At 42.1% G+C, this 25998-nt stretch overlaps 1 protein-coding gene across 3 annotated transcripts in view; it reads left to right on the forward strand.

The window, feature by feature from the left end:
- LOC139415073 (cyclin-dependent kinase 19-like) overlaps positions 1-19342 on the forward strand; it is a 65326-nt gene extending 45984 nt beyond the window's left edge. The window contains exons 6-14 of one of the 3 annotated variants that reach the window (XM_071162843.1): positions 457-588; positions 877-1005; positions 2246-2389; positions 2610-2679; positions 2859-2931; positions 3409-3506; positions 11799-11877; positions 13975-14208; positions 16393-19342. In XM_071162843.1, the coding sequence (XP_071018944.1) occupies positions 457-588; positions 877-1005; positions 2246-2389; positions 2610-2679; positions 2859-2931; positions 3409-3506; positions 11799-11877; positions 13975-14208; positions 16393-16509 (1076 nt within the window). In that variant the 3' untranslated portion in view covers positions 16510-19342. Of the gene's footprint in view, positions 1-456; positions 589-876; positions 1006-2245; positions 2390-2609; positions 2680-2858; positions 2932-3408; positions 3507-11798; positions 11878-13974; positions 15248-16392 lie in introns of those variants that run through there. The other 2 variants (XM_071162845.1, XM_071162844.1) reach the window with 2 other exon arrangements.
- Positions 19343-25998: the final 6656 nt, after the last annotated feature.

Raw genomic sequence — 25998 nt, forward strand, 5'->3', positions numbered from 1 at the left:
TCCATATCAATAGTAGCCTTGGGTTCAGGCCGCCTTGTGTTTCATTGTCATTCATTCACGTTGATACTATGTTGTGTTTCCCCCACTATCTTATATACGTTGATACTATGTTGTGTTTCCCCCACTATCTTATATACGTTGATACTATGTGGTGTTTCCCCCACTATCTTATATACGTTGAGACTATGTTGTGTTTCCCCCACTATCTTATATACGTTGATACTATGTGGTGTTTCCCCCACTATCTTATATACGTTGATACTATGTGGTGTTTCCCCCACTATCTTATATACGTTGATACTATGTGGTGTTTCCCCCACTATCTTATATACGTTGATACTATGTGGTGTTTCCCCCACTATCTTATATACATTGATACTATGTGGTGTTTCCCCCACTATCTTATATACGTTGATACTATGTTGTGTTTCCCACACTATTTTACCCACGTTTTAGCTGACATGGGCTTCGCCAGACTCTTCAACTCTCCTCTCAAACCCCTGGCAGACCTTGACCCCGTTGTGGTGACATTTTGGTACAGGGCCCCTGAGCTTCTGCTAGGGGCCAGACATTACACCAAAGCAATCGGTGAGTTGTTAGCCTTAAGGCAAGAGGTACATACATCAAAAGACCTTCCATAGAAGTTATTATGTAGCCTGAATTATTTTCATACTAAAGGTACATACGTTGAAAGACGTTTCAGAGAAGTTATTGTGATTTTCATACCTAACACATGCTTCCTATTTTGTAACCAAAGCGTGGAGATTAGATGGAAAATGAATTGAAACCGACCAGCACAGACAGGCCAGTAGAACTTTGCTCCTTGATTGTTTACTTAAACAGTTTTTTGCATTTACTCTCGTTACTCTATGCCAGCCTCAGAGCCATGTTTGGTCCTGTGTGGCTCAGTTGATACAGCATGGCGCTTGCAACGCCGGAGTTGTGGTTTCGATTCCCACGGGGGACCAGTACGAAAAAGGACGAAAAATGTATGCACTCACTATTGTAAGTCACTCTGGATAAGAGCGTCTGCTAAATGAATAAAATCTCAAATATACAGCTCTGGTCAGACTCAGTATATGTGGACATTCACAGATACTATGTGGGTGTCATTGACAGCAAGGGCCTGACAAGCATTGTGATACGTGGTCTTTATCTGTATGAAGGGTATGTCTTGTGTATAATTAGCTAGATGACATCCCTAGCAACACGCAGGCTCCAACACTCTTACATTCCTATTTATAAGGCCATTTTAGGAATACTGCCATTTAATTATCCTCTGTTCTAGCTTGAAATGAAAATGCATACAAGCTCAGATCTCAGTCTTGTTTTATGCTAAGAGTTACGAAAATTTGAACCGAGCATAGAAAAAGGTCATTTGATTACTCAGCCCCCTGGTCTTGGAATTCCCTCCAAACCTAAAAGTACAGGTTGTTGAGACGTAGTTATCACCCGATGTTACCTCTTTGCTTTGCCTTATGTAAGGAAGCATGTTGTTTTACTGATTCATTGTATTATTTCACACACACCACACACATGCCTGCGTGCCTGCACACACACACACACACCCACACACCCACACACACACACACACACACACACACACACACACACACACACACACACTTACTGTTTGTTTGCTGTTGTATTTGTACTTTTGCCAGTATCTTCTGTCTGTGTTGCCCGTTTTGTCTTAAATTACATTTGTTCTTAATTGAATTGCCTGGTTAAATAAAGGTTAAATAAAATAAATCCCTGGAACCCTTGCCTGGGAATGTCAAGTATAAATGACATATATTACTCAATCGAGCCCTCCAGGCCAAACCCAACAAGCCCTTCGAGGTGTCATCACAGATACATACAGTGTAGCAGATCTGAACACGTTAAGTCCCAAGGCATCCATTACAGCCTGTGACTGTTGAAAGGAGTTTAGAGGAGTTTAGTTTGTGTCTCACAATACACAGTGTACCCATCGTTTTCTGTGTCCTGTAGTGGAGAAACATAGGGAAGGATAAAGACATTCTCACTAACAGATATTTGAATCCTTCACTCTGTTTCTCCACAATGGGACATATAATATAATGGGTACAAAAGGCTAGTTTCCAAACAGAGTGAAGGATGAAGACATTGTCACAGACAGATAGCCCTTGATGGCTGATGTCTTTGTGTTCGCCCCTGCTAAGGTCAAAGGTATAGACCAAGACCACTTGAGTGTAATTGCTAACTGCTTGTCTGTCCGATGCAGACATTTGGGCGATTGGCTGCATCTTTGCGGAGCTGCTGACATCGGAGCCCATATTCCACTGTCGCCAGGAGGACATTAAGACCAGCAACCCCTTCCACCACGACCAGCTGGACAGGATATTCAGTGTCATGGGCTTCCCAGCAGGTCTGACCAGCACACACACATGCTCGCGCACACACACACACACGGTCATGAAAGTCATGACGTATACTATGTCATCATCAACCTTGACCTTCTCATGTGCTTGTTGTCATAGCTACAATATGTACAGTAGATTACATTATCCTCTGAAGACAGCATGTGCTTCGTCCAAGTATAAGAATTGGGTTAAAGTGACTGAAGTTTTTCTGTTTGAATTGGCCAGATAAAGATTGGGAAGACATCAGGAAGATGCCAGAGTTCCCCACCCTTCAGAAAGACTTCAGGAGAACGACGTGAGTGGCTTGACATTCTGACCATACCTGGGCTTTCTCGGCTGTCAAAAGATACCTGAACCTTTTACACACATCTTACATCACGTTTCAACCGTTCTCTCAAGGAGGCAGCATGTTGAGACTATTCCCCTGCTTTAAGATGTCGGTTTTTGTCTTTGCTGTGTTTCACCCATTCTCAGGTATGCAAATAGCAGTCTAATCAAATACATGGAGAAGCATAAAGTCAAACCTGACAGCAAGGTTTTCCTGTTGGTAAGCACACCTTGTAGTAACCATTAGATGCTTGAACATAGGTGCCAGTTTATGGAGGGCATGCTAACGTATCTACTCAACCACACCATAGGGTGATTTATACTTAAGCTAAATGTAAGTCACGAGGGGGTGGTATATGGCAAATATACCACGGCTCAGGGTTGTTCTTATTCATGACGCAATGCGAAGGTATATTGGCCATATACCACAAACCCCCGAGGAGCCTTATTGATATTATAAACTGGTTACCAATGTAAACAGAGCAGTAAAAAATGTTGTCATACCTGTGGTATACTGTCTGAAATACCATGGCTGTCAGCCAATCAGCATTCAGGGCTCGAACCACCAAATTTATAATGGAGAATATAAGATAACAAGGCCCAATCTAGATATTAGTGCTGTAAAACCAATAAGCCTGGGCTGGCTGATCGGGTTTGCTTGGCACCACTAACCCAGTGTTCATTAACCACCTTTCAGCTCCAGAAACTCCTTACAATGGACCCCACTAAAAGGATTACGTCTGAACAGGCACTACAGGACCCATATTTCCTGGAGGATCCCTTACCAACCTCAGAGTGAGAGCAACTAAACTTCATTTTCCAAACACAGTCTAGATCATAGTCATCCTCTCCACACATTAACACAGTTACATCTTCACCATGATACATCTGTCTGATAAACTAACAATGGAGATTGTTGATTCAGTGAACTAAAAACAGCCCACTTCCAATTTGATTTCATAGTCATAGTCTGGTATTTGAATTTGATAGTTTCCTGTTTTTATCTTGAGTGGCTTGGTTGTGTGTGTTTTAAAAAAACATAGATACAGTGCCTTGCAAAAGTATTCACCCCCTTGGCATTTTTCCTATTTGGTTGCATTACAACCTGTAATATAAATTCATTTTTATTTGGATTTCATGTAATGGACATACACAAAATAGTCCAAATTGGTGAAGTGAACTTGTTTCAAAACATTCAAAAAAATGGAAAAGTGGTGCGTGCATATGTATTCATCCCCTTTGCTATGAAGCTCCTAAATAAGATCTGGTGCAACCAATTACCTTCAGAAGTCACATAATTAGTTAGATTGCACACAGGTGGACTTTATTTAAGTGTCACATGATCTGTCACATGATCTTAGTATATATTACACCTGTTCTGAAAGGCCCCAGAGTCTGCAACAACACAAAGCGAGGGGCACCACCAAGCAAGTCGCACCATGAAGACCAAGTAGCTCTCCAAACAGGTCAGGGACAAAGTTGTGGAGGGGTTGGGTTATAAAAAAACATTCTATATTTTTTTTTTTAAAGAATTTGGCACTGGGGAGATCACGTGACCCTTGAACGAGATGGCCGCATGAACTAAGAGCTCCGCACAAGTAGTTTCCAATTCCTAATCTTACCTCCACCCCAAGTTCACACTCATTTAGCTTTAGCAAGAAAAAGTCATGGCGGCTACAAAAGGCGACACTACAGGTGACATTTTTACCCGGACTCGAGTATTAGCGAGGGAAAAAGCCTCCAAGAAGAAGCTAGCTTCAGAAAAAACTAGCGCCAAGAGCAAGAGAACCCGCTCCGCCACGAGGCACAACGAATGCCAACCTCGCACTCTGTCGAAGACATCCTTTCTGAGATGAGATCCCAACGTACAGAACTAAACACTAAATTAGATGCCATTAATTCTCAGCTCAGTGCGATAGGGGGCAAGGTGACAATCCTGGAAAACGCTTTGCCTGACATCAACAACAAGATGTCCAGGCGCCCCGCGTTTATGGTTGAGGCAGAGGGGCGAATCCTATCCATGGAAAACTTATTGACAGATGCTATGGAAACAATAGCATATGCTAAAAAGAAAATCGAGCATCTGGAAGAGAAAACAGAGGACCTGGAAAACAGGGGGCGAAGGAATAATTGTGTTCTATTCAATCTGGGCGAAAAAGAAGAGGGAAACATGCCACTGATCCGCTACCTGCAAGACAAACTTCCCGAGTGGCTCCACCTGCCCACCGACAGGCCCATAGAACTCGAGAGAGCTCACCGAGCACTGAGGCCCCCACCAGCAGCCGGACAACCACCGCGCCCAATCACCATACGTTTCCTGAGATTCACCGACAAGGAACGAGTCCTACAGGCGGCGAAAAACAACACCATCACAGTGGGAAACACCAAACTCGCTTTACACCAGGACCTGTCAGCTGGAATACGCCGAAAGCGCCGAGAATTTGACGAAGTGAAGAAATACTCCATTGACAGAGGCATCTTCAGGGGATTCAAATACCCAAACAAGCTCAGGATTCTTCACCAAGGAGCCTTGCGACACTTCAAAACTCCCGAAGAGGCAAAACGTTTTTTGAAAGACAATCCTGGCCAATGAGAAACAGACCAATGACTAAATGCGATTAATGCCATTACTAAAGGAGGTAAGACGACATATAGCCGATATCCAGAGATCCACCGCCTAAATGTCATTATAGCCGTCCAATTTATATTTATTGTCCTTTAACTGAGAGGGGTGGGCTGTATAGCCTAACCTAGGCCTACTAATGTTTCAGCCTACTTTTATTTCCCTGTTTTTTGTTGTTGTTGCTATTATTACCTGGGGTTCCCTATGTCCCTTGGGGAGGTATATGTAGGCTGGGCTATTGATTTTTATTTTTCTCCCCTCTTTTACTGTGGTCTGGACGAGGGCAACTGTGTTATTTACTCAATGCGGGGTGGAGAGGATGAGGCATTTATTTGGTGGGGAGAGGGGGACGTTGTGCGTTGCTAACTGTTCCCGGTTTTTGTTTTATTCGGAACACAGAATTGAGACTGAGCGGGGGGGGGGGTAATAGATCCAACGGGATGTGTCGAGTTGTTTGGGAACTCGGCTGGGGTGTTCAGAGATTCTTATTTTATGTACACCATTTATTTTCCTTTTATGTGAACGCAGCTGTAATTACTATCCACTTTTACCCAGCGATGACTTGCACTAAAGTTCGATTGCTGCTCGATGACGATGACTAGTACCTTAAATCTATTGACATGGAACTGCCATGGTCTAGGACATGCAATAAAACGAAAAAAGATACTATGTGCTCTAAAAAAGGAAAAAGCAGACATTGCGCTATTACAAGAGACACACCTCTGTGATGCTGAACATGCCAAACTCGCAGAGCTTGGGTGGGACAGGTGTATTTCTCATCTTTCAAATCAAACAATAGAGGCACAGCCATACTTATCCATAAAAATGTTCCATTCATAATTGACAAAAACATATCTGATCCGGAGGGGAGATTTATTTTGATAACTGGGTCACTATATGGTCAACCAATTACTATATTAAACATATACGCCCCTAACACAGATACTCCTGCCTTCATGTCAAAAATCATAACCCTGTTCAATGAGCATTGTGTCTCCTTTGGCGTGGTGGCTGGAGATTTTAATTGTACCCTTAACCCAACCCTAGACAAATCATCTCAAGTCCCCACCACAAATCCTAGATCTGCAAAGATGTTGAACTCTCTTACTAAAGAGATGGGACTGATAGATATCTGGAGAGAGAATAATAGCTCATCTATGGACTATACATACTACTTTAATGTCCATAACACCTACTCCCGTATAGATTACATTTTTATCCCAAAGAGTTTCATAAATTCAGCCACATGTACAATCGGACCCATAGCACTTTCAGATCACGCCTTTGTCCACCTCCGCTTTGACCTCTGCAAAAACATCCCTAGGTCAAAGAGCTGGAAATTCAACACCTCCATGCTATTAAATGACGAGTTCCATACATTGGTAACTACATGGATAGACAACTACACACAAGACAATAAAGATTCTCCTGTTTCTCCGGCCACAATGTGGGACGCTGCTAAAGCCACACTGAGGTCATCTAATTGCATATGCTTCCTCTAAGAAAAAAGCAATGGAAGCACACAGGCTAGATCTTGAGAGGGAGCTGGAATGCTGTGAAAAAATACATAAACAATCCCTAGACAGCACTTCCTGGAGTCATCTTAAAGCAGCCAAAGCCAAACTGAATTTGGACTACACTCGGGAGATAAAAAAAAAAAGTTTTCTTTACTAAACAGAAATACCATGAGTATAGCAATAGGCCCAGTAGATTGCTTGCTTACCAATTAAAAAAGGAGCAGTCAGAGCGTACAATCATGGCTATCCGAACAGCAGAGGACGAGGTCACATATGACCCAAAAAAGATCAATTTAACTTTTCATGATTTTTACTGCAAACTATATACCTCTGAGAGAAAACACACGGAGGCAGAGCTCCACTCTTTCCTAGAGGGAATCTCGCTACCTAAACTATCAGAGACCGACCAGGAAGATCTCAACTCCCCCTTCACTCCTGAGGAGATCCTGGAGGCAATTACCTCCATGCCACCTAATAAGTCCCCAGGCCCAGATGGATTCCCCAGAGAGTTCTACAAAGCTTTTTGGCCCCAGCTCAGCCCTATCTTCATGCCAATGCTGGAGGATTTTTGCAAAAACGGAGTTCTCCCAGACTCAATGCACACAGCTCGCATTACAGTGTTGCTAAAAAAGGACAAGGACCCCCTATCCTGCTCGTCCTTCCGGCCCATAAGCTTGTTGGATTTCGACTATAAAATAATTACCAAATTGCTCGCCAAAAGACTAAACACTCTTCTTCCCAAAATAATAAAAGCGGACCAAACTGGATTTATTAGAGACAGATACTCTTCTAATAACATTCGCCGTCTTTTTGATATTATTGATCAAGTAAACGCGCAAAAGACCCCTGTCCTGCTGGCTTCACTGGATGCTGAGAAGGCGTTTGACAGGATGGAGTGGAGCTTTCTGTTTTCAGTCTTAGAAAAGTTCAATATGGGCCCAAATTGTATTAAATGGATCAAATCACTATACTCTCATCCAAATGCCATGGTGACTACTAATGGACTGAACTCTGACAGATTCCCTCTGGAACGGGGCACAAGACAAGGGTGCTCGCTGTCCCCGCTGCTCTACTTGTTGGGGGCGGAGCCTCTGGCAGAGCTGATAAGGAGCAATCCAAGTATTATGGGTGTTTCTGCAGGCGGCCTGCAGCACAAGATTTCGCTTTACGCGGATGATGTCTTGCTCTACATATCCAACCCTGAGAAATCCCTCCCTCTCATTTTAGACACAATTGCTCAGTATGGCAAGTTTTCAGGTTATAAGATCAATTTCAACAAATCCACTGTCTGCCCTCTCAATATTACACTCACCAGCTCTATGAAGACACTTTGTCCTTTCCAATGGAAAACACAGGGGTTTCAATACCTCGGGATCTTCATAACACCAGATCTGAATAGCCTTTTTAAGGAAAATTATCTTCCACTCCTGGATCGAATCAAGAACGATCTCCAAACCTGGATCTCCCTCCCAATTAGCTTAGTAGGAAGAATTAATGTAATCCGTATGAACGTCCTCCCTAGACTAAACTACTTATTTCAGATGCTCCCATGCTATCTCCCAGTTTCCTTCTTCAAAACAACTAACCAAAGCATCACCAAATTTATATGGGGCAATAAAAAACCTAGGATCAAGTTTTCCACTTTATCAAAACCTGAATCTAAAGGGGGTCTTGCCCTTCCCTCCCTTCAACTGTACTACTGGTCTGCCCAAATCCGCAACATGCTAACATGGATCACAAACAGACAAGAGTCAACGTGGATTCAGATAGAAGCCCAATCCTGTGGTTCATTGCCCTTAAGCTCAATTATATTCATTAATAACTTTAGTGAAGTGGGCAACATAGCCAAAACCTTTGCGATTTACAGCACCCTACTAGCGTGGAGGGACTGTAAGAAATACCTGGGCATTTCCTCCCAAATATGTTCTCACTCGCCTATAGTAGGCAACCCAGACTTGCCAAAAGCCCTGAGGGATGCCAACTTTAATCTTTGGCATACTCTAGGAATCAGGACCTTTTCAGACCTATTTCATCAGAAAACCACTACACTGAAATCCTTTCAAGAGCTCTGCAGTGAATTTGATGTGCCAAGATCCCATTTTTTCAAATATCTTCAAATTAGACATGTCATTTCATTTACCTCCAAGAGGAGGTTTAGAACTCAGTTGAATGAAGTTGAAACCCTTCTTGTCACAGCACAATCCATTAAAGGCAAAATATCTTACATCTATAGACTCCTTTCTGAGAAAGGAAGCTCCTCCTTTACTCCTTTGAAAATAATCTGGGAAAAGGACCTTGGTCTGACTATCAGTGATGAATTATGGGCAGAGGTTTGCGACAGGGTATACTGCTCCTCTACCAGTGTAAAAATGAAAGAATCTAATTACAAATTTTTGTACAAATTTTATTATACTCCTTTGAGACTCCATAGAATGAAAACAGATATGTCTCCTAACTGTAAAAGATGTACCTCTGAAAGTGGAACCTATATGCATGTATTTTGGAGCTGTAGGGAGATTGCTAGATTCTGGCAATCTGTACATACTGCTGCACAGAAAATACTAGAGGTACAGTTTGATATGACCCCGTGTATCTATCTTCTTAATGCCCAGCAGGACTTTGTTCTTGATCCTGACAGAGAAAATTTGCTTATGACTATTACATACTTTGCTAAGAAATGTATTCTTCTATTGTGGGCCTCAAATACCCCTCCTACATTTAAAATGTGGATTGACCAGATTGTTGACTTTCTTCCTCTTGAAAAGCTCACTTATGACCTCCACAAGAGACAGCCCAAGTTTGATAGACTCTGGTCTTCACTATTCAACTATATTTCAAACTGGACAGAGTGAACGGGGTGACTAGGGAAATGCGCAGATACATGTTGTGTAAGGTACTGTAAAACCTAAAAACGAATTATTGGCCCGTCGTCTCAGCGAATGCTTGAAATAGCTGATAAGAACCTTGATAGTGCTGCTGCAAGGGTTATGTTTTTTTTTTTTTTGTGTGTTTTTATTTTAATTTAGTTTTTGAGTACGTGTGCGTAGGTGTGTGTGTATGTATATGTGCGTATGTATGTACGTACGTATGTGGGTATGTATGTATGTATGTATGTATATATATGTACCAAGGAAAATATATAGATTAAGAAAAATAAATGCTTTTATTTGACTTTATCATTCATTTTAATTGTATTTTTATTTTTTCAAAAGTATTATTATTTTTTTATTTTTTATTTTTTTAAAGCCTGTCACATCTGTGAATGTGGAATGTGTTCTGTTGGTTGATTTGAAAAACAAGAAAACTTAATAAAACTTTAAATTGAAAAAAAGAATTTGGCACTACAACAAACCTGCCAAGAGAGTTCCACCCACCAAAACTCACGGACCAGGCAAGGAGGGCATTAATCAGAGAGGCAACAAAGAGACCAAACCCTGAAGGAGCTGCAAAGCTCCACAGCAGAGATTGGAGTATCTGTCCATAGGACCACTTTAAGCCTTACACTCCAAGGAGCTGGGCTTTACAGAAGAGTGTCCAGAAGAAAGCCATTGCTTAAAGAAAAAAATTTGCAAACACGTTTGGTGTTCGCCAAAAAGCATGTGGGAGACTCCCCAAACATATGGAAGAAGATACTCTGGTCAGATGAGACTAAAATTGACCTTTTTGGCCATTAAGGAAAATGCTATGTCTGGCGCAAACCCAATACCTCTCATCACCCTGAGAATACCATCCTCACAGTGAAGCATGGTGGTGGCAGCATCGTGCTGTGGGGATGTTTTTCATCGGCATGGACTGGGACACTGGTCAGAATTGAAGGAATGATGGATGGCACTAAATACAATGATATTCTTGAGGGAAACCTGTTTCAGTCTACCAGAGATTTGAGACTGGGACAGAGGTTCACCTTCCAGCAGGACAATGACCCTAAGCATACTGCTAAAGCAACACTCGAGTGGTTTAAGGGGAAACATTTAAATGTCTTGGAATGGCCTAATCAAAGCCCAGACCTCAATCAAATTGAGATTCTGTGGTATGACTTAAAGATTGCTGTATACCAGCGGAACCCATCCAACTTGAAGGAGCTGGAGTAGTTTTGCCTTGAAGAATGGGCAAAAATCCCAGTGGCTAGATATGCCAAGCTTATAGAGATATACCCAAGAGACTTGCTGTCACGCCCTGTCCTTAGTTATCTTTGTTTTCTTTATTATTTTGGTTAGGTCAGGGTGTGACATGGGGGATTTATGTGTTTTGTCTGGTCTAGGGTTTTTTGTATGTTTATGGGTCTGTTTCCTTTCTAGGTAGTTTGTATGTCTATGGTTGCCTAGATTGATTCTCAATTAGAGGCAGCTGTCTATCGTTGTCTCTGATTGGGAACCATATTTAGGCAGCCATATTCTGTGGGTACTTTGTGGGTGATTGTTTCCTGTCTCTGTGTTCTCTGCACCAGATAGGACGGTTTCGGTTTTGCCACGTTTGTTATTTTTATTTTGTGGAGTGGAGTGTTCACATTTTCGTTTTTCATTAAAATATGTTGAACACGAACCACGCTGCATTTTGGTCCGATCCCTGCTACACCTCTCTTCGGACGAAGAGGAGGAAATCAGCCGTGACACTTGCAGCTGTAATTGCTGCAAAAGGTGGCTCTACAAAGTATTGACTTAGAGGGGGTGAATAGTTATGCACGCTCAAGTTTTTTGTCTTATTTCTTGTTTGTTTCACAATAAAAATTATTTTGCATCTTCAAAGCATGTTGTGTAAATCAAGTTATACAAACCCTCAAAAAATCTATTTTAATTCCAGGTTGTACGGCAACAAAATAGGAAATGCCCAGGGGGGTGAATACTTTCGCAAGCCACTGTATATCAAGAATAATTGGTCTTTGTACGCATAGCACCCAGCTAGTCTGTTTCTGATTGTGTGTATCCCTCGTCTCATTCTCTCCTGTAGTGTATTTGCCGGATGTCAGATACCTTACCCAAAACGAGAGTTTCTAAACGAAGATGAGCCAGATGAGAAAACAGAGAAGGTAAACAGAGGTGAAATGCTTTGGGCTATAGACTAAAAGTGTAATCCTGGGATATGCATCAAGAATCCCCCACAATTCTGAGCCTTCTTTGTCCTTATGCTTTTATTAACAACTGTCATCGTGCTGTCTGAATAGACCCAAAACACCTTACAAAATAGACCCAAAATACCTTAATTTTTAGACCCAAAACACTTTAATAAAAAGACGCAAAACAGCTTAATAAATAGACCCAAAATACCTTAATAGAAACAGTAATGGAATGTCAGCCCAGCAGTAGGGGTTTCATAAGGTTATTGAAAGTGCAGGGTAAGGGTCCATTGAAAATGAGCAGTCTGTGGCCTAGGGTGATGAAGTGTTCTGAGCCACTGCCTCCGGACCACATATACCACTGCAGCAGCATGGATTTGATTCCTGCCCCATCTTTACTGTATACCTCTGTCCTATCCAATAAACAGAAAATATGTGAGGAGTGGGACTGCCCCAATCCTTTAAAATAAGGGAAGAGAGAAAGACATACCATGGGATAATAAGGATTAAGGACAAGCTGCACAACAGCAGCAGCTTCAGCCAGCAACACAGGAGAAGGGTTGGTCCAATCACCTCTGGAGGATAACGTCACTCCAGTTAGCCCGTCCCCTGATAGCACATCAGCTAAACAAAGATGAGTAATCAGAAGGTAAAACTCAGAAGTGTGTCAGGTGGTTGCCTTTAGTTCATGGGATACAGGTGGATGAGTGAGATATGAATTGAGAGGGAACCCCAGCCCTTCTCTGTCATACACTTTTTCTATGCGTATCTCACTAAGCTCTTGACGCGTATTTCACTAAGCTCTCGAAAGCCTGTCTCACTAAGTTCTCGAAAGCGTAGCTCACTAAGCTCTCCATGCGTATCTCACTAAGCTCTCCACGCGTATCTCACTAAGCTCTCCACGCGTATCTCACTAAGCTCTCCACGCGTATCTCACTAAGCTCTCCACGCGTATCTCACTAAGCTCTCCACGCGTATCTCACTAAGCTCTCCACGCGTATCTCACTAAGCTCTCCACGCGTATCTCACTAAGCTCTCCACGCGTATCTCACTAAGCTCTCCACGCGTATCTCACTAAGCTCTCCACGCGTATCTCACTAAGCTCTCCACGCGTATCTCACTAAGCTCTCGAAATTGTATCTCACTAAGCTCTCGAGACTTATCTCAAGACTTATCTCACTAAACTCTCACTAAACTTCATATCTTACTTGAGGTAAAGGTCACTAACGTGGAGTTGTTCCCCTGATAGCAGGAGGCTTTACTTGGACCATAGTGTTACTGATAATGTACTGTCGGCTGGCTGGTATCAAACACCATGTTGTGAATATACCAGACCCTATAGAAAGCAGGTGCTTGTATTATGCCAAGCCAAATCAGTGTGTTTGAGGTGAAGGGGAGTGTATGCATGTGCTTCAGCCAGAGAAATACCAGTCCCCTTCCCACTGAGCGGTTTCTGCGAATCCCCGCCCTGCATCACATTGGCAGCTGTTGTCAAGTAGGCAACACCTGATACAAGTGTTGCCTCAGAGCAGCCGTCAAGAAGGCTGCAGGGCCTCTGTGCCAACCAGGGCCCAGAGGGTATGAGAGGGACTCATTGTTTTAGCTGACCCAAACTTTCACGTGTCTCAGCCTCGTGGCCGTGGAGCTGTTGAGAAGTGATAAGCTGGCCTGAAGGCTCGGAGCGTAATTCTTGTTCAATAATTTCAGCCCACTGTTTACCAGGCCCAAACAAACACTGCAATACTGGGAACCTACTTCCCAGTTCCTAAATACTGTAAACAGTGACCATGATTGATCAGTGAGCGATTTGTACATTTGGCTGTTGTTGAACAGTAATGTTGTCTTGATACCATTTATCGAGTTAGCAGACCTTATTTACAATGTGCATGTATGGAATATGTTTTGTATGGATAGGAAACTGTGAGTGTGTTGGTGCAAAATCGGAGATTACAATAAAGTTGTACACCAAGGAAACTGTTAGTATGTTGGTGCACAATGAATATTATTGCAGTCTCCATCTGTTACTCTGTATCTGTTCAACTGAACATGAATGTGTTTGTCCTCCATCAGAACCAGGTCCAACAGCACCAGCAGACGACAGCCCAGGCCCAGGCCCAGGCCCAGCAGCAGAGTGGCACCCAGCAGGCTTCTAACCAGCAGAGCTCCACCCAGACCAACGGCAATGCAGGGGCCACTGGAGCCAACTCCGGGGGAGGCCTACAGCACGGCCAGGACCAGGGGCCCCCCAACAAGAAATCTCGCACCGGGCCCTCAGGAGCCTCCTCAGGCACTGGGATCCACCAGGTTTGAGTTTTTACAGCCTTACATACATCCATAGTATTACTGTCCATTTTTTAATTGAAAGGAGATGGAAGGCGATGACAGTCACCAACAGTTTATAACCTATGGCATGTTTGCTATCTAGGGTTGACTTATTCAAATTTGCTTAATCCAAATAGGCCCTTGGAGGACCCAGAACGTGTGCCATCAACAGTGTTCCTTTATTAATGATTCATTTGACTATGGAGTAAAAATTAATGGCTGTGAACTTTTCCCCAAAGAGCCCTCAAGGTTTAAAACACGTACAGACGCGTACAGCAGAGTATGTCAGGGACATGCAAAACACGTGTTGTGCTCGGTTAGTGAACAGACACAACCCCCTCAACTCAGACCAGAGTGGAGTATTGTGCTAGCTAGTAGGATTGCAGGTCATGTTATATCAGAATGATAATGTCATTCCTCCAGTTCACACTAGCCTGTTGATAAAGGTGACAGCAAAAAAAGCTGCCCTCATTGTTGTTCCCCCTCTTGGCGCCTGCTCTATCTTTGACTGAGACCCTATCACTGGGTGAGAGAGAAAGACAGAGTTGGAGCAAGAGTGAGTGAGTGAGTAAATGAGAGAGAGAGAGTGAGAAAGGCTGTAGTTAGAGCAAGAGTGAGTAAGTGAGAAAGAGAGGGACTATGAGCAAGAGTGACAGAGTGGAGATCATGGTACAGAGGAAAGGAGAGTGTTTTACATATGAGAAAGGTAAGATGAAGGTGATCTCCCTGTTGTCCAGATCTCAATGGTGTTCTGTTCAGAGGTGTCTCCTCCTGGCTAGGCCCGGACCCTGTGGGGTTCTGGACTGACTGACTGACGAGGTGCTAGGCTATATTTAGCAGGGGGCTGAGGCTGCATGTGGACAGCTGCTTGACTCTTCAAAGTCAAGCCTTAGCAGAACAGATGTATTAATATCCCCTTGCTTTCTGGATGGGCAGACAGAGCTAGCTTGCTGTGTCTGTGGCGTCACATTCAACGCCCTTTCCCCCTCATTGATCACTTTCCCCAAGGCTATAGTACCCTAATGTGCACAACTCGCTCCTCCTTTCTGCCTGTGAGTGTAGATAGATAGACTCCTAGACAGGCGGCGACTAGAATTAGTTTGGCCGATGTCTCCGTACTTCAGGGGTTTCAGCCATGTTCTTCTCCTATTCCCCCAACCCTCCATCCAAGCCCTTTGGGTCCCAGTCCAGCTGTAGCTCCTCGGGGCCTAATAAATGTTTATCATCTAAAGACCAGGGACTTCTGCCTTTTCTTGCCTTTCTAAGAGGACATTTGGCCTTGGGCCCAGTCTGAGTTGGTTAGCGTGAGTCTCGGCCAGGTGTTTAGTTAGCCCTTCTGTTGACGTCTATTGATGTGTGGCTCAGTCCCCTTTAACCCAGATCAGTAATTCATTCAGACCCCCAGGTCTTTGGCATCAGCCACTTTTGATTTTATTTTACTCCGTTGTGTGATATACAGTATACTTTTTAGGATATAGAATTGTAGGTCATGGTACTGTAAATAGCTTGGAATTGGGTCGGTAGTCTCTGCCTAATATGTTGATGTAACCGATGTGAAATGGCTAGCTTGTTAGCGGTGGTGCGCGCTAATAGCGTTTCAATCGGTGACGTCACTTGCTCTGAGACCTTGAAGTAGTGGTTCCCCTTGCTCTGCAAGGGCCACGGCTTTTGTGGAGCGATGGGTAACGATGCTTCGTGGGTGTCAGTTGTTGATGTGTGCAGAGGGTCCCTGATTCGAGCCCGGGTAGGGGCGAGGGGACGGACGGAAGCTATACTGTTACATTGAGAAATCCATGAGAAGTAGTCCACATCTTTAGATGCCAAGTAAACAAGAGTGGAAAGCTGTGGCGGTATGTTGATAAGTACTACAGATCTATGGCTGTGTACATCATGCTTTTCTATTTGACTCGTTCTTGACCTATAACTTATTCAGCCAGATTTACAATTGCAAACATTGCCAACAAAAGTAATTTCCCTCCAACAAGGTGTCCTAAGGTAAAGTTATGGAATAATTTATGTTGTACAGGTTTTATTTCCAAACCCCATGCAAGGTCAAAATAAACAATGGTATTTTTCCAGTGGTGTTGACCGAAAAAGAATGAATGACAAATGTGGTCTCTAGCTGCCAACGGTTTACTATTTCCTCTCCATTCTTCTCTTCTCCAGCACTCCAGCTCCCGCCTTGGTTACCAAAGCAACATCCAAGGTTCCACTCAGTCCCAGGGATACTCATCGTCATCCCAGCAGAGCTCACAGTACTCACACCAGCCACACCGCTACTGAGGCTCTTAGAACAGGCCAGGGGCCTCTCCCAAACCAACCCTCGACCAAAAACAAACCTTAGCATAACTTCTCACCTCCCTCTGGCCAAGGTATTACTGACTCCTCATCCTGATCAAACCTCATTATGTGTCAGATAATTCCAACAACACAACAGTCACTCATTATCCGCCTTCATGTCAGCCCTACTACACTGACTGACCCTGGCCTCACTTCCAGCCAATGTCCTCACACTTACTCACCCGAGGGCACTGCAATATGAAGGTCAACTCAACATAGGAACCAAAAACAAACCCTGCCTCCTTGAGGGGTAGGACAAGATTTTCTATTATCATCAAGTGGCAAAATCGATTGATACTAGATAAGAAGGAAACACGTCAGGTGCAACTGACTACACAACACAAAGACTATGAACCATGACACTTACAAAAACATGTTCTTCAAGAGGAAGAATTGCAGCTCTGTTCATATATAAATATATACTATATAATACCTTTTTTTATTTGTTTAACAAGAGACTTGTTTTTGCTCGTTTGCTATGTAGAGTTTGTTTACTTTGATTGTGGATGTTTTTGTAAATATTGTTCGATATAGAAGAAGATGGGATGAAACAGGAAAATAGCCCTTGAGATCTTCCCCTTGGCTTGGAAATACATTTGTACAGAAGAAAGTTAGCTCTTTAGCTGATGTGATTGCAGGGAATTACGAAATACACCATTTTATCTTAATCTTGTTATAAAAAACGTTGTTTTCTCATTTTAAGCCTTTTGTTTTTCTAGATTTGTAGTCTGAAAGTCTGCATTGGAAGGAACCGTTTATCAGCCTTTCTTCAGTCTGCAGCAAGTTATGTAAGCATCTCTAGGTACCCCATGTCGCCTGACCGATAACAACTACCAAGCTACTGTTTTACTATGAGTCATGTCCATCAAGGAAACATTTGTCGGTGAATCTGAATGTTCTCCTTTCTGGCCAGAGGTGTTTGAGTGTGTGTGAGATGCTTGTTGTGGACACCTTGGGTTGACAGGTCTATCCATGGACACAGACATCACTGAAGGTGACATCATATAGTGCAGCTAACAGTGTGTATGTTCCTGAGACGGTTACTGCCTGATAGTTTTTTATTTTCCATGTATTTTTCTAGCTTTTAATGTTTCATTATTGCCCTTTACATGTTTGTATTTCCTCTTATTCAGTCAAAGGACTGCACTGCTGAACGGATCTGCAAAGACCTGGAACAAATATGGGAAGTCTTGCACCCCAGCCTCTTCAACTCCACACCCCTGGTATTAACCCAGGTAGAAAAAGGTTTTCTTATAGTACTTATCCTGTGAACTAGTTGACTGGATCTGCACTGTGTGTGTGTGTGTGTGTGCCCAAAAACAGAGAGACTGTAGATGGATATGGGATAAGACAGCCACTTCAGCTTCTTCTGTGACTAGGGAAGGGATGTGGAAACATTGACATCTAGTGGCTATTGACAGAACGGGACCTCTTGTTTAGTGATGGTGAACATGTATTGTGTTCAGTTTGTCACAAGGATCAAGGCAATCTTTATCAAGACTTTGCATTACGATTCTTTAAACTGCCTTTTGTGATGTTCAGAAACACAAGTTGTGTTCAACTGGCATATGTTGACGATGATGATAATGATGGTCATCAAAACTGTCCTTTTGTAGCCAAAGGAGAGAGACTCTTATTTTGTTTTCTATAGTAAGAAAATATTCACAGCAACAATACAAGGTACTAACATGTATTGAACAACTGATATACTGCTCTCTGTGATGCTGTTTGCTTCTGACAGTAATACTGCACAGTTCTTCTGTGTTTGATTTGTCTGTCATCTCTGGCTCAGTCAAACAGGTGGATTGAGAGATCTGCTGTTGATCATCATCTGTCTGTCTATCTGTCTGTCTGTCTGTCTGTCTCCTTCTCTCTCCTCACAGACCATATTTCTTTCTCACCACTCCCAGGTTACTGAAGTACAGTATGTCTTATGTGTGTTGTGGTGAATGCCAAAACACTAGATGAACAAAAGGGACTGCTCCCTCCTTGTTCAAGATGAGTCCCTAACAGTCGCCCAGAATGTTTTCCATATCGGACTGGCTCTCTATTTGATGCTGATACATTGTAACTGTATTGGTTTGGGTTTGAGTTTCTCTTTTCTATGTTCCGTATGATCTGGCAGGCACACAGGCCCAGTGGATTAACAACAGCCTTCCCAGATCAGTGGTGTTTACTCGGGAACAAAACCAGCAGCTATTGAACCTTTTTTCTCTCTTTTATTCTATTGGCGCATATCTGAAGTATAGTTGAAGAGCATTGAGAATACATTAGATACTGTTTCTCAATTTATCGCTCTCTATACAAGCGAGGTATCAAAAGTATTATTCATTGTGCAGCTCCAACAAGTGATCGTGGGGCAAATAACTGTTAAACAGTTCCTATGCAAAATCAAAGAGAATGGTGCAATGCTTAAATTTTACTATGAGAGAGTGAGAGTTTTCTTAGGGTTTTTAAAAACGATTGGGATATCCATTTCCACATCGTAAATCTAATGTTGAACATCGTAATTGAAGAAGGCATTCACTTGTTTCTTACAGCATTGTTAATTGTACTCTAAATGAAAGATTGTAAAGAAATATAAACTATATGGATGGTATATGGTTGTTCCACGAGTGCCTTTTGCGTCCCTGGGATATTTTAAGTAGAAATTGTGCACCAATTTTGAATTTTAAAAGCCTGCTATATTAAATGAAGTGCCCTTTAATATAGACCACATGTAGAATTCAATCCAATCTGATTATTATATGAATAAAGGCTTGCTAATGTGCGAAAATCCTGTATTTTGACAGGTCCCTCAGTTAACCCTGTGTCACTTATAGGAAGATTTCAAACCACTTAATCGCAACATTTCTCCAAATTTCACCATCATTGTAAAGCCCTAGTTATTTTGTTGCTTTGACAAAGTCATTTCTGAAGATTATTATTTATTTCATGTGATTAGTTATTCATTTACGTCTATCCCTCATTTTAAGGTCAACCCTGTTATGTGAACTCAATTCTATTTTTAATGTGGTGAAACTATTACCTTCTCAAAACAAACATTGAACATCTAATAGTCAAATCATAGTGTAAAATCAGGTGAGCTGGTTCTACTCTTTTTGGCCATTTTCTGTTGTTTTGTGGTGGGAAACTGAGCTGTCGAGCATAAAAGTCAACCCTGTTAGCCGTAGATATACAGACTAGAAATGTTTTAGCAATTTCTTATTTTTTTGTGAAGCTTGCATTTAATTGCCACTCCACATGCTCACAACATGATTCCATTCCGCCTGTCACGATGGGATTCATGGCTGATTTCAGATGAAATTGTCAACCATGTTACGGTCAACCGTGTCACTTTATTTGGCACTTAATAGGCACTTGCTATAGTAAATTTGTTTTTAAATTTAACCTCTTGAGTTGGGAAAACAGATTTTTTATAAAGTTGAACATGTGCTCTCTATGACAGAATGTTAAAATTAGGCGAAATCCCCCCAAAATTTGGACCAAGTTACACTTCTCAAATGGCACCGAGATGGTGGAACAACCCATACATTATACAATCATACAGTTGAAGTTGGAAGTTTACATACACTTAGGTTGGAGTCATTAAAACTCATTTTTCAACCACTCCACAAATTTCTTGTTAACAAACTGTAGTTTTGGCAAGTCGGTTAGGACATCTACTTTGTGAATGACAATAGTAATTTTTCCAACAATTGTTTACAGACAGATTATTTCACTTATAGTTCACTGTATTACAATTCCAGTGGGTCAGAAGTTTACATACACTAAGTTGACTGTGCCTTGAAACAGCTTGGAAAATTCCAGAAAATGATGTCATGGCTTTAGAAGCTTCTGATAGGCTAATTGACATCATTTGAGTCAATTGGAGGTGTACCTGTGGATGTGCTTCAAGGCCAACCTTCAAATTCAGTGCCTCTTTGCTTGGCATCATGGGAAAATCAAAAGAAATCCTCAGAAACAGAAATGTAGACCTCCACAAGTCTGGTCCATCCTTGGGAGCAATTTCCAAATGCCTGAAGGTACCACGTTCATCTGTACAAACAATAGTATGCAAGTATAAACACCATGGGACCACCAGCCGTCATACCGCTCAGGAAGGAGACGCATTCTGTCTCCTAGAGATGAACGTACTTTGGTGCGAAAGTGCAAATCAATCCCAGAACAACAGCAAAGGACCTTGTGAAGATGCTGCAGGAAACAGGTACAAAAAAATCTATATCCACAGTAAAACGAGTCCTATATCGACATAACCTGAAAGGCTGTTCAGCAAGGAAGAAGCCACTGCTCCAAAACCGCCATAAAAAAAGCCAGACTACGGTTTGTAACTGCACATGGGGACAAAGATCGTACTTTTTGGAGAAATGTCCTCTGGTCTGATGAAACAAAAATAGAACTGTTTGGCCATAATGACCATCGTTATGTTTGGAGGAAAAAGGGGAGGCTTGCAAGCCGAAGAACACCATCCCAACGGTGAAGCACGGGGGTGGCAGCATCATGTTGTGGGGGTGCTTTGCAGCAGGATGGACTGGTGCACTTCCCAAAATAGATGACATTATGAGGAAGGAAAATTATGTGGATTTTTCCATGATGTCAAGCAAAGAGGCACTGAGTTTGAATGTAGGCCTTGAAATACATCCACAGGTACACCTCCAATTGACTCAAATGATGTCAATTAGCCTATCAGAAGCTTCTAAAGCCATGACATAATTTTCTGGAATTTTCCAAGCTGTTTCAAGGCACAGTCAACTTAGTGTATGTAAACCTCTGACCCACGGGAATTGTGATACAGTGAAATATTCTGTCTGCAATCAATTTTTGGAAAAATTACTTTTGTCATGCATGAAGTAGATGTCCTAACCGACTTGCCAAAACTACAGTTTGTTAACAAGAAATGTGTGGAGTGGTTGAAAAACGAGTTTTAATGACTCCAACCTAAGTGTAAGTGTATGTAAACTTCCGACTTCAACTGTAGACAGTACCAGTCAAAAATTTGGACACACCTACAAATTCAAGGGTTTTCTTTATTTGTACTATTTTCTACATTGTAGAATAATAGTGAGACATAAACTATGAAAAGAACACATGGAATCATATAGTAACCAAAAAAGTGTTAAACAAATCAAAATATAATTTCGATTTTAGATTCTTCAAAGTAGCCAACCTTTGCCTTGATGACAGCTTTGCACACTCTTGGCATTCTCTCAACCAGCTTCATGTTGAATGCTTTTCCCACAATCTTTAAGGAGTTCCTACATATGCTGAGCACTTGTTGGCATTCAGGGTGAAGCTGGTTGAGAGAATGCCAAGAGTGTGCAAAGCTGTCATCAAGGCAAAGGGTGGCTACTTTGAAGAATCTAAAATATATTTTGATTTGTTAAAAACTTTTTTGGTTATTACATGATTCCATATGTGTTATTTCATAGTTTTGAGGTCTTCACTATTATTCTACAATGTAGAAAACAGTAAAAATAAAGAAAACCCATTGAATGAGTTGGTGTGTCCAAACTTCTGAATGGTACTGTGTGTGTGTGTATATATATATATATATATATATATATATATATATATATATATATATATATATATATATATATATATATATATATATATATATACAGTATATACACGACATGAACAAAAGTATGTGGACACATGCTTGTCGATCATCTCATTCCAAAATCATGGGTATTAATATGGAGTTGGTCCCTCCTTTGCTGCTATAACAGCCTCCACTCTTCTGGGAAGGCTTTCCTTTCGATGTTGGAACATTGCTGCGGGGACCTTCTTCCATTCAGCCACAAGACCATTAGTGAGGTCGGGCACTGATGTTGGGCGATTAGGCCTGGCTCGCAGTCGGTGTTCCAATTCATCCCTAAGGTCTTTGATGTGGTTGAGGTTGGAAGCACAGAATCGTCTAGAATGTCATTGTATGCTGTAACGTTAAGATTTCCCTTCACTGGAACTAAGGGGCCTAGCCCAAACCATGAAAAACATCCCCAGACCATTATTCCTCCTCCACCAAACTTTACAGTTGGCCCTATGCATTGGGGCAGGTAGCGTTCTCCTGGCATCAGCCAAACCCAGTTTTGTCCGTCTGACTCCCAGTTGGTGAAGCGTGATTCATCACTCCAGATAACAGGTTTCCACTGCTCCAAAGTCCAATGGCAGTGAGCTTTACACCACTCCAGCTGATGCTTGGCATTGCACATGGTGATCTTAGGCTTGTGTGCGGCTGCTCGGCCATGAAAACCCATTTCATGATGCTCCCGATGAACAGTTATTGTGGTGACGTTGTTTCCAGAGGCAGTTTGGAACTCGGTAGTGAGTGTTGCAACCGAGGACAGGCTATCTTTACGTGCTATGTGCTTCAGCACTCAGCGGTCCTTTTCTGTGAGCTTGTGTGGCCTACCACTACAAATCAAATCAAAGTTTATTTGTCACGTGTGCCGAATACAACAGTGAAATGCTTACTTACAGGCCCTAACCAACAGTGCGATTTTAAAGTAAAAAATAGGTATTAGGTGAACAATAGTTAAGTAAAGAAATAAAAACAACAGTAAAAAGACAGTGAAAAATAACAGTGGAGAGGCTATATACAGGCACCGGTTAGTCGGGTTAATTGAGGTAGTATGTTCACGTAGGTATGGTTAAAGTGACTATACATATATGATAAACAGAGAGTAGCAGTAGCGTAAAAGAGGGGTTGGCGGGTGGTGGGTGGCGGGACACAATGCAGATTGTCCGGGTAGCCAATGTGCAGGGGCACCGGTTTGTCGGGCTAATTGAGGTAGTATGTACATGAATGTATAGTTAAAGTGACTATGCATATATGATAAACAAAGAGTAGCAGCAGCGTAAAAGAGGGGTTGGGGGGGGGGGAGCGGGACAATGCAAATAGTCTGGGTAGCCATTTGATTACTTGTTCAGGAGTGTTATGGCTTGGGGGTAAAAACTTTTGCGAAGCTTTTTGGTCCTAGACTTGGAACTCCGGTACCGCTTGCCATGCAGTAGTAGAAATAACATTCTATGACTGGGGTTGCTGGGGTCTTTGACCATTTTTAGGGCCTGCCTCTGACAGCGCCTGGTGTAGAGGTCCTGGATGGCAGGCAGCTTTGCCCCAGTGATGTACAGGGCCGTACGCACTACCCTCTGGTGTGCCTTGTGTTTGGAAGTCCGAGCAGTTGCCATACCAGGTAATGATGCAACCAGTGAGGATACTCTCCATGTTGCAGCTGTAGAACTTTTTGAGGATCTGAGGACCCATGCCAAATCTTTTTAGTTTCCTGAGGGGGAATAGGCTTGTGTCGTGCCCTCTTCATGACTGTCTTGGTGTGTTTGGACCATTCTAGTTTGTTGGTGATGTGGACACCAAGGAACTTAAAGCTCTCAACTTCACGGCTGAGCCGTTGTTTCTCCTAGACGTTTCCACTTCTCAATAACTGCAGTTATAGTTGATCCGGGCAGAAATTTGACGAACTGACTTGTTGGTAGGTGGCATCCTATGGCGGTGCCATGTTGAAAGTCACTGAGCTCTTCAGTAAGGCCATTCTACTGCCGATGTTTGTCTATGGATATTGCATGGCTGTGTGCTTGATTTTATACACCTGTCAGCAGCGGGTGTTGCTGAATTTGCCAAATCCACTCATTTAAAGGGGTGTCCACATAATTCTCTGTGTGTGTGTGTGTATATATATATATATACAGTGCCTTGCGAAAGTATTCGGCCCCCTTGAACTTTGTGACCTTTTGCCACATTTCAGGCTTCAAACATAAAGATATAAAACTGTATTTTTTTGTGAAGAATCAACAACAAGTGGGACACAATCATGAAGTGGAACGACATTTATTGGATATTTCAAACTTTTTTAACAAATCAAAAACTGAAAAATTGGGCGTGCAAAATTATTCAGCCCCTTTACTTTCAGTGCAGCAAACTCTCTCCAGAAGTTCAGTGAGGATCTCTGAATGATCCAATGTTGACCTAAATGACTAATGATGATAAATACAATCAACCTGTGTGTAATCAAGTCTCCGTATAAATGCACCTGCACTGTGATAGTCTCAGAGGTCCGTTAAAAGCGCAGAGAGCATCATGAAGAACAAGGAACACACCAGGCAGGTACGAGATACTGTTGTGAATAAGTTTAAAGCCGGATTTGGATACAAAAAGATTTCCCAAGCTTTAAACATCCCAAGGAGCACTGTGCAAGCGATAATATTGAAATGGAAGGAGTATCAGACCACTGCAAATGTAAACTTTCAGCTCATACAAGGAGAAGACTGATCAGAGATGCAGCCAAGAGGCCCATGATCACTCTGGATGAACTGCAGAGATCTACAGCTGAGGTGGGAGACGCTGTCCATAGGACAACAATCAGTCGTATATTGCACAAATCTGGCCTTTATGGAAGAGTGGCAAGAAAGCCATTTCTTCAAGATATCCATAAAAAGTGTTGTTTAAAGTTTGCCACAAGCCACCTGGGAGACACACCAAACATGTGGAAGAAGGTGCTCTGGTCAGATGAAACCAAAATTGAACTTTTTGGCAACAATGCAAAACGTTATGTTTGGCGTAAAAGCAACACAGCTGAACACACCATCCCCACTGTCAAACATGGTGGTGGCAGCATCATGGTTTGGGCCTGCTTTTCTTCAGCAGGGACAGGGAAGATGGTTAAAATTGATGGGAAGATGGATGGAGCCAAATACAGGACCATTCTGGAAGAAAACCTGATGGAGTCTGTAAAAGACCTGAGACTGGGACGGAGATTTGTCTTCCAACAAGACAATGATCCAAAACATAAAGCAAAATCTACAATGGAATGGTTCAAAAATAAACATATCCAGGTGTTAGAATGGCCAAGTCAAAGTCCAGACCTGAATCCAATCGAGAATCTGTGGAAAGAACTGAAAACTGCTGTTCACAAATGCTCTCCATCCAACCTCACTTAGCTCGAGCTGTTTTGCAAGGAGGAATGGGAAAAAATGTCAGTCTCTCGATGTGCAAAACTGATAGACATACCCCAAGCGACTTACAGCTGTAATCGCAGCAAAAGGTGGCGCTACAAAGTATTAACTTAAGGGAGCTGAATAATTTTGCACGCCCAATTTTTCAGTTTTTGATTTGTTAAAAAAGTTTGAAATATCCAATAAATGTCGTTCCACTTCATGATTGTGTCCCACTTGTTGTTGATTCTTCACAAAAAAATACAGTTTTATATCTTTATGTTTGAAGCCTGAAATGTGGCAAAAGGTCGCAAAGTTCAAGGGGGCCGAATACTTTCGCAAGGCACTGTGTGTGTGTATGTATATATATATATATATATATATATATATATATATATATATATATATATATATATATATATATATATATATATATATATATATATACATACATACATACATACATACATACATACATAC

The sequence above is a fragment of the Oncorhynchus clarkii genome, chromosome 8 (genome assembly GCF_045791955.1).
Source record: "Oncorhynchus clarkii lewisi isolate Uvic-CL-2024 chromosome 8, UVic_Ocla_1.0, whole genome shotgun sequence".
Classification (NCBI taxonomy): Eukaryota; Metazoa; Chordata; class Actinopteri; order Salmoniformes; family Salmonidae; genus Oncorhynchus; species Oncorhynchus clarkii.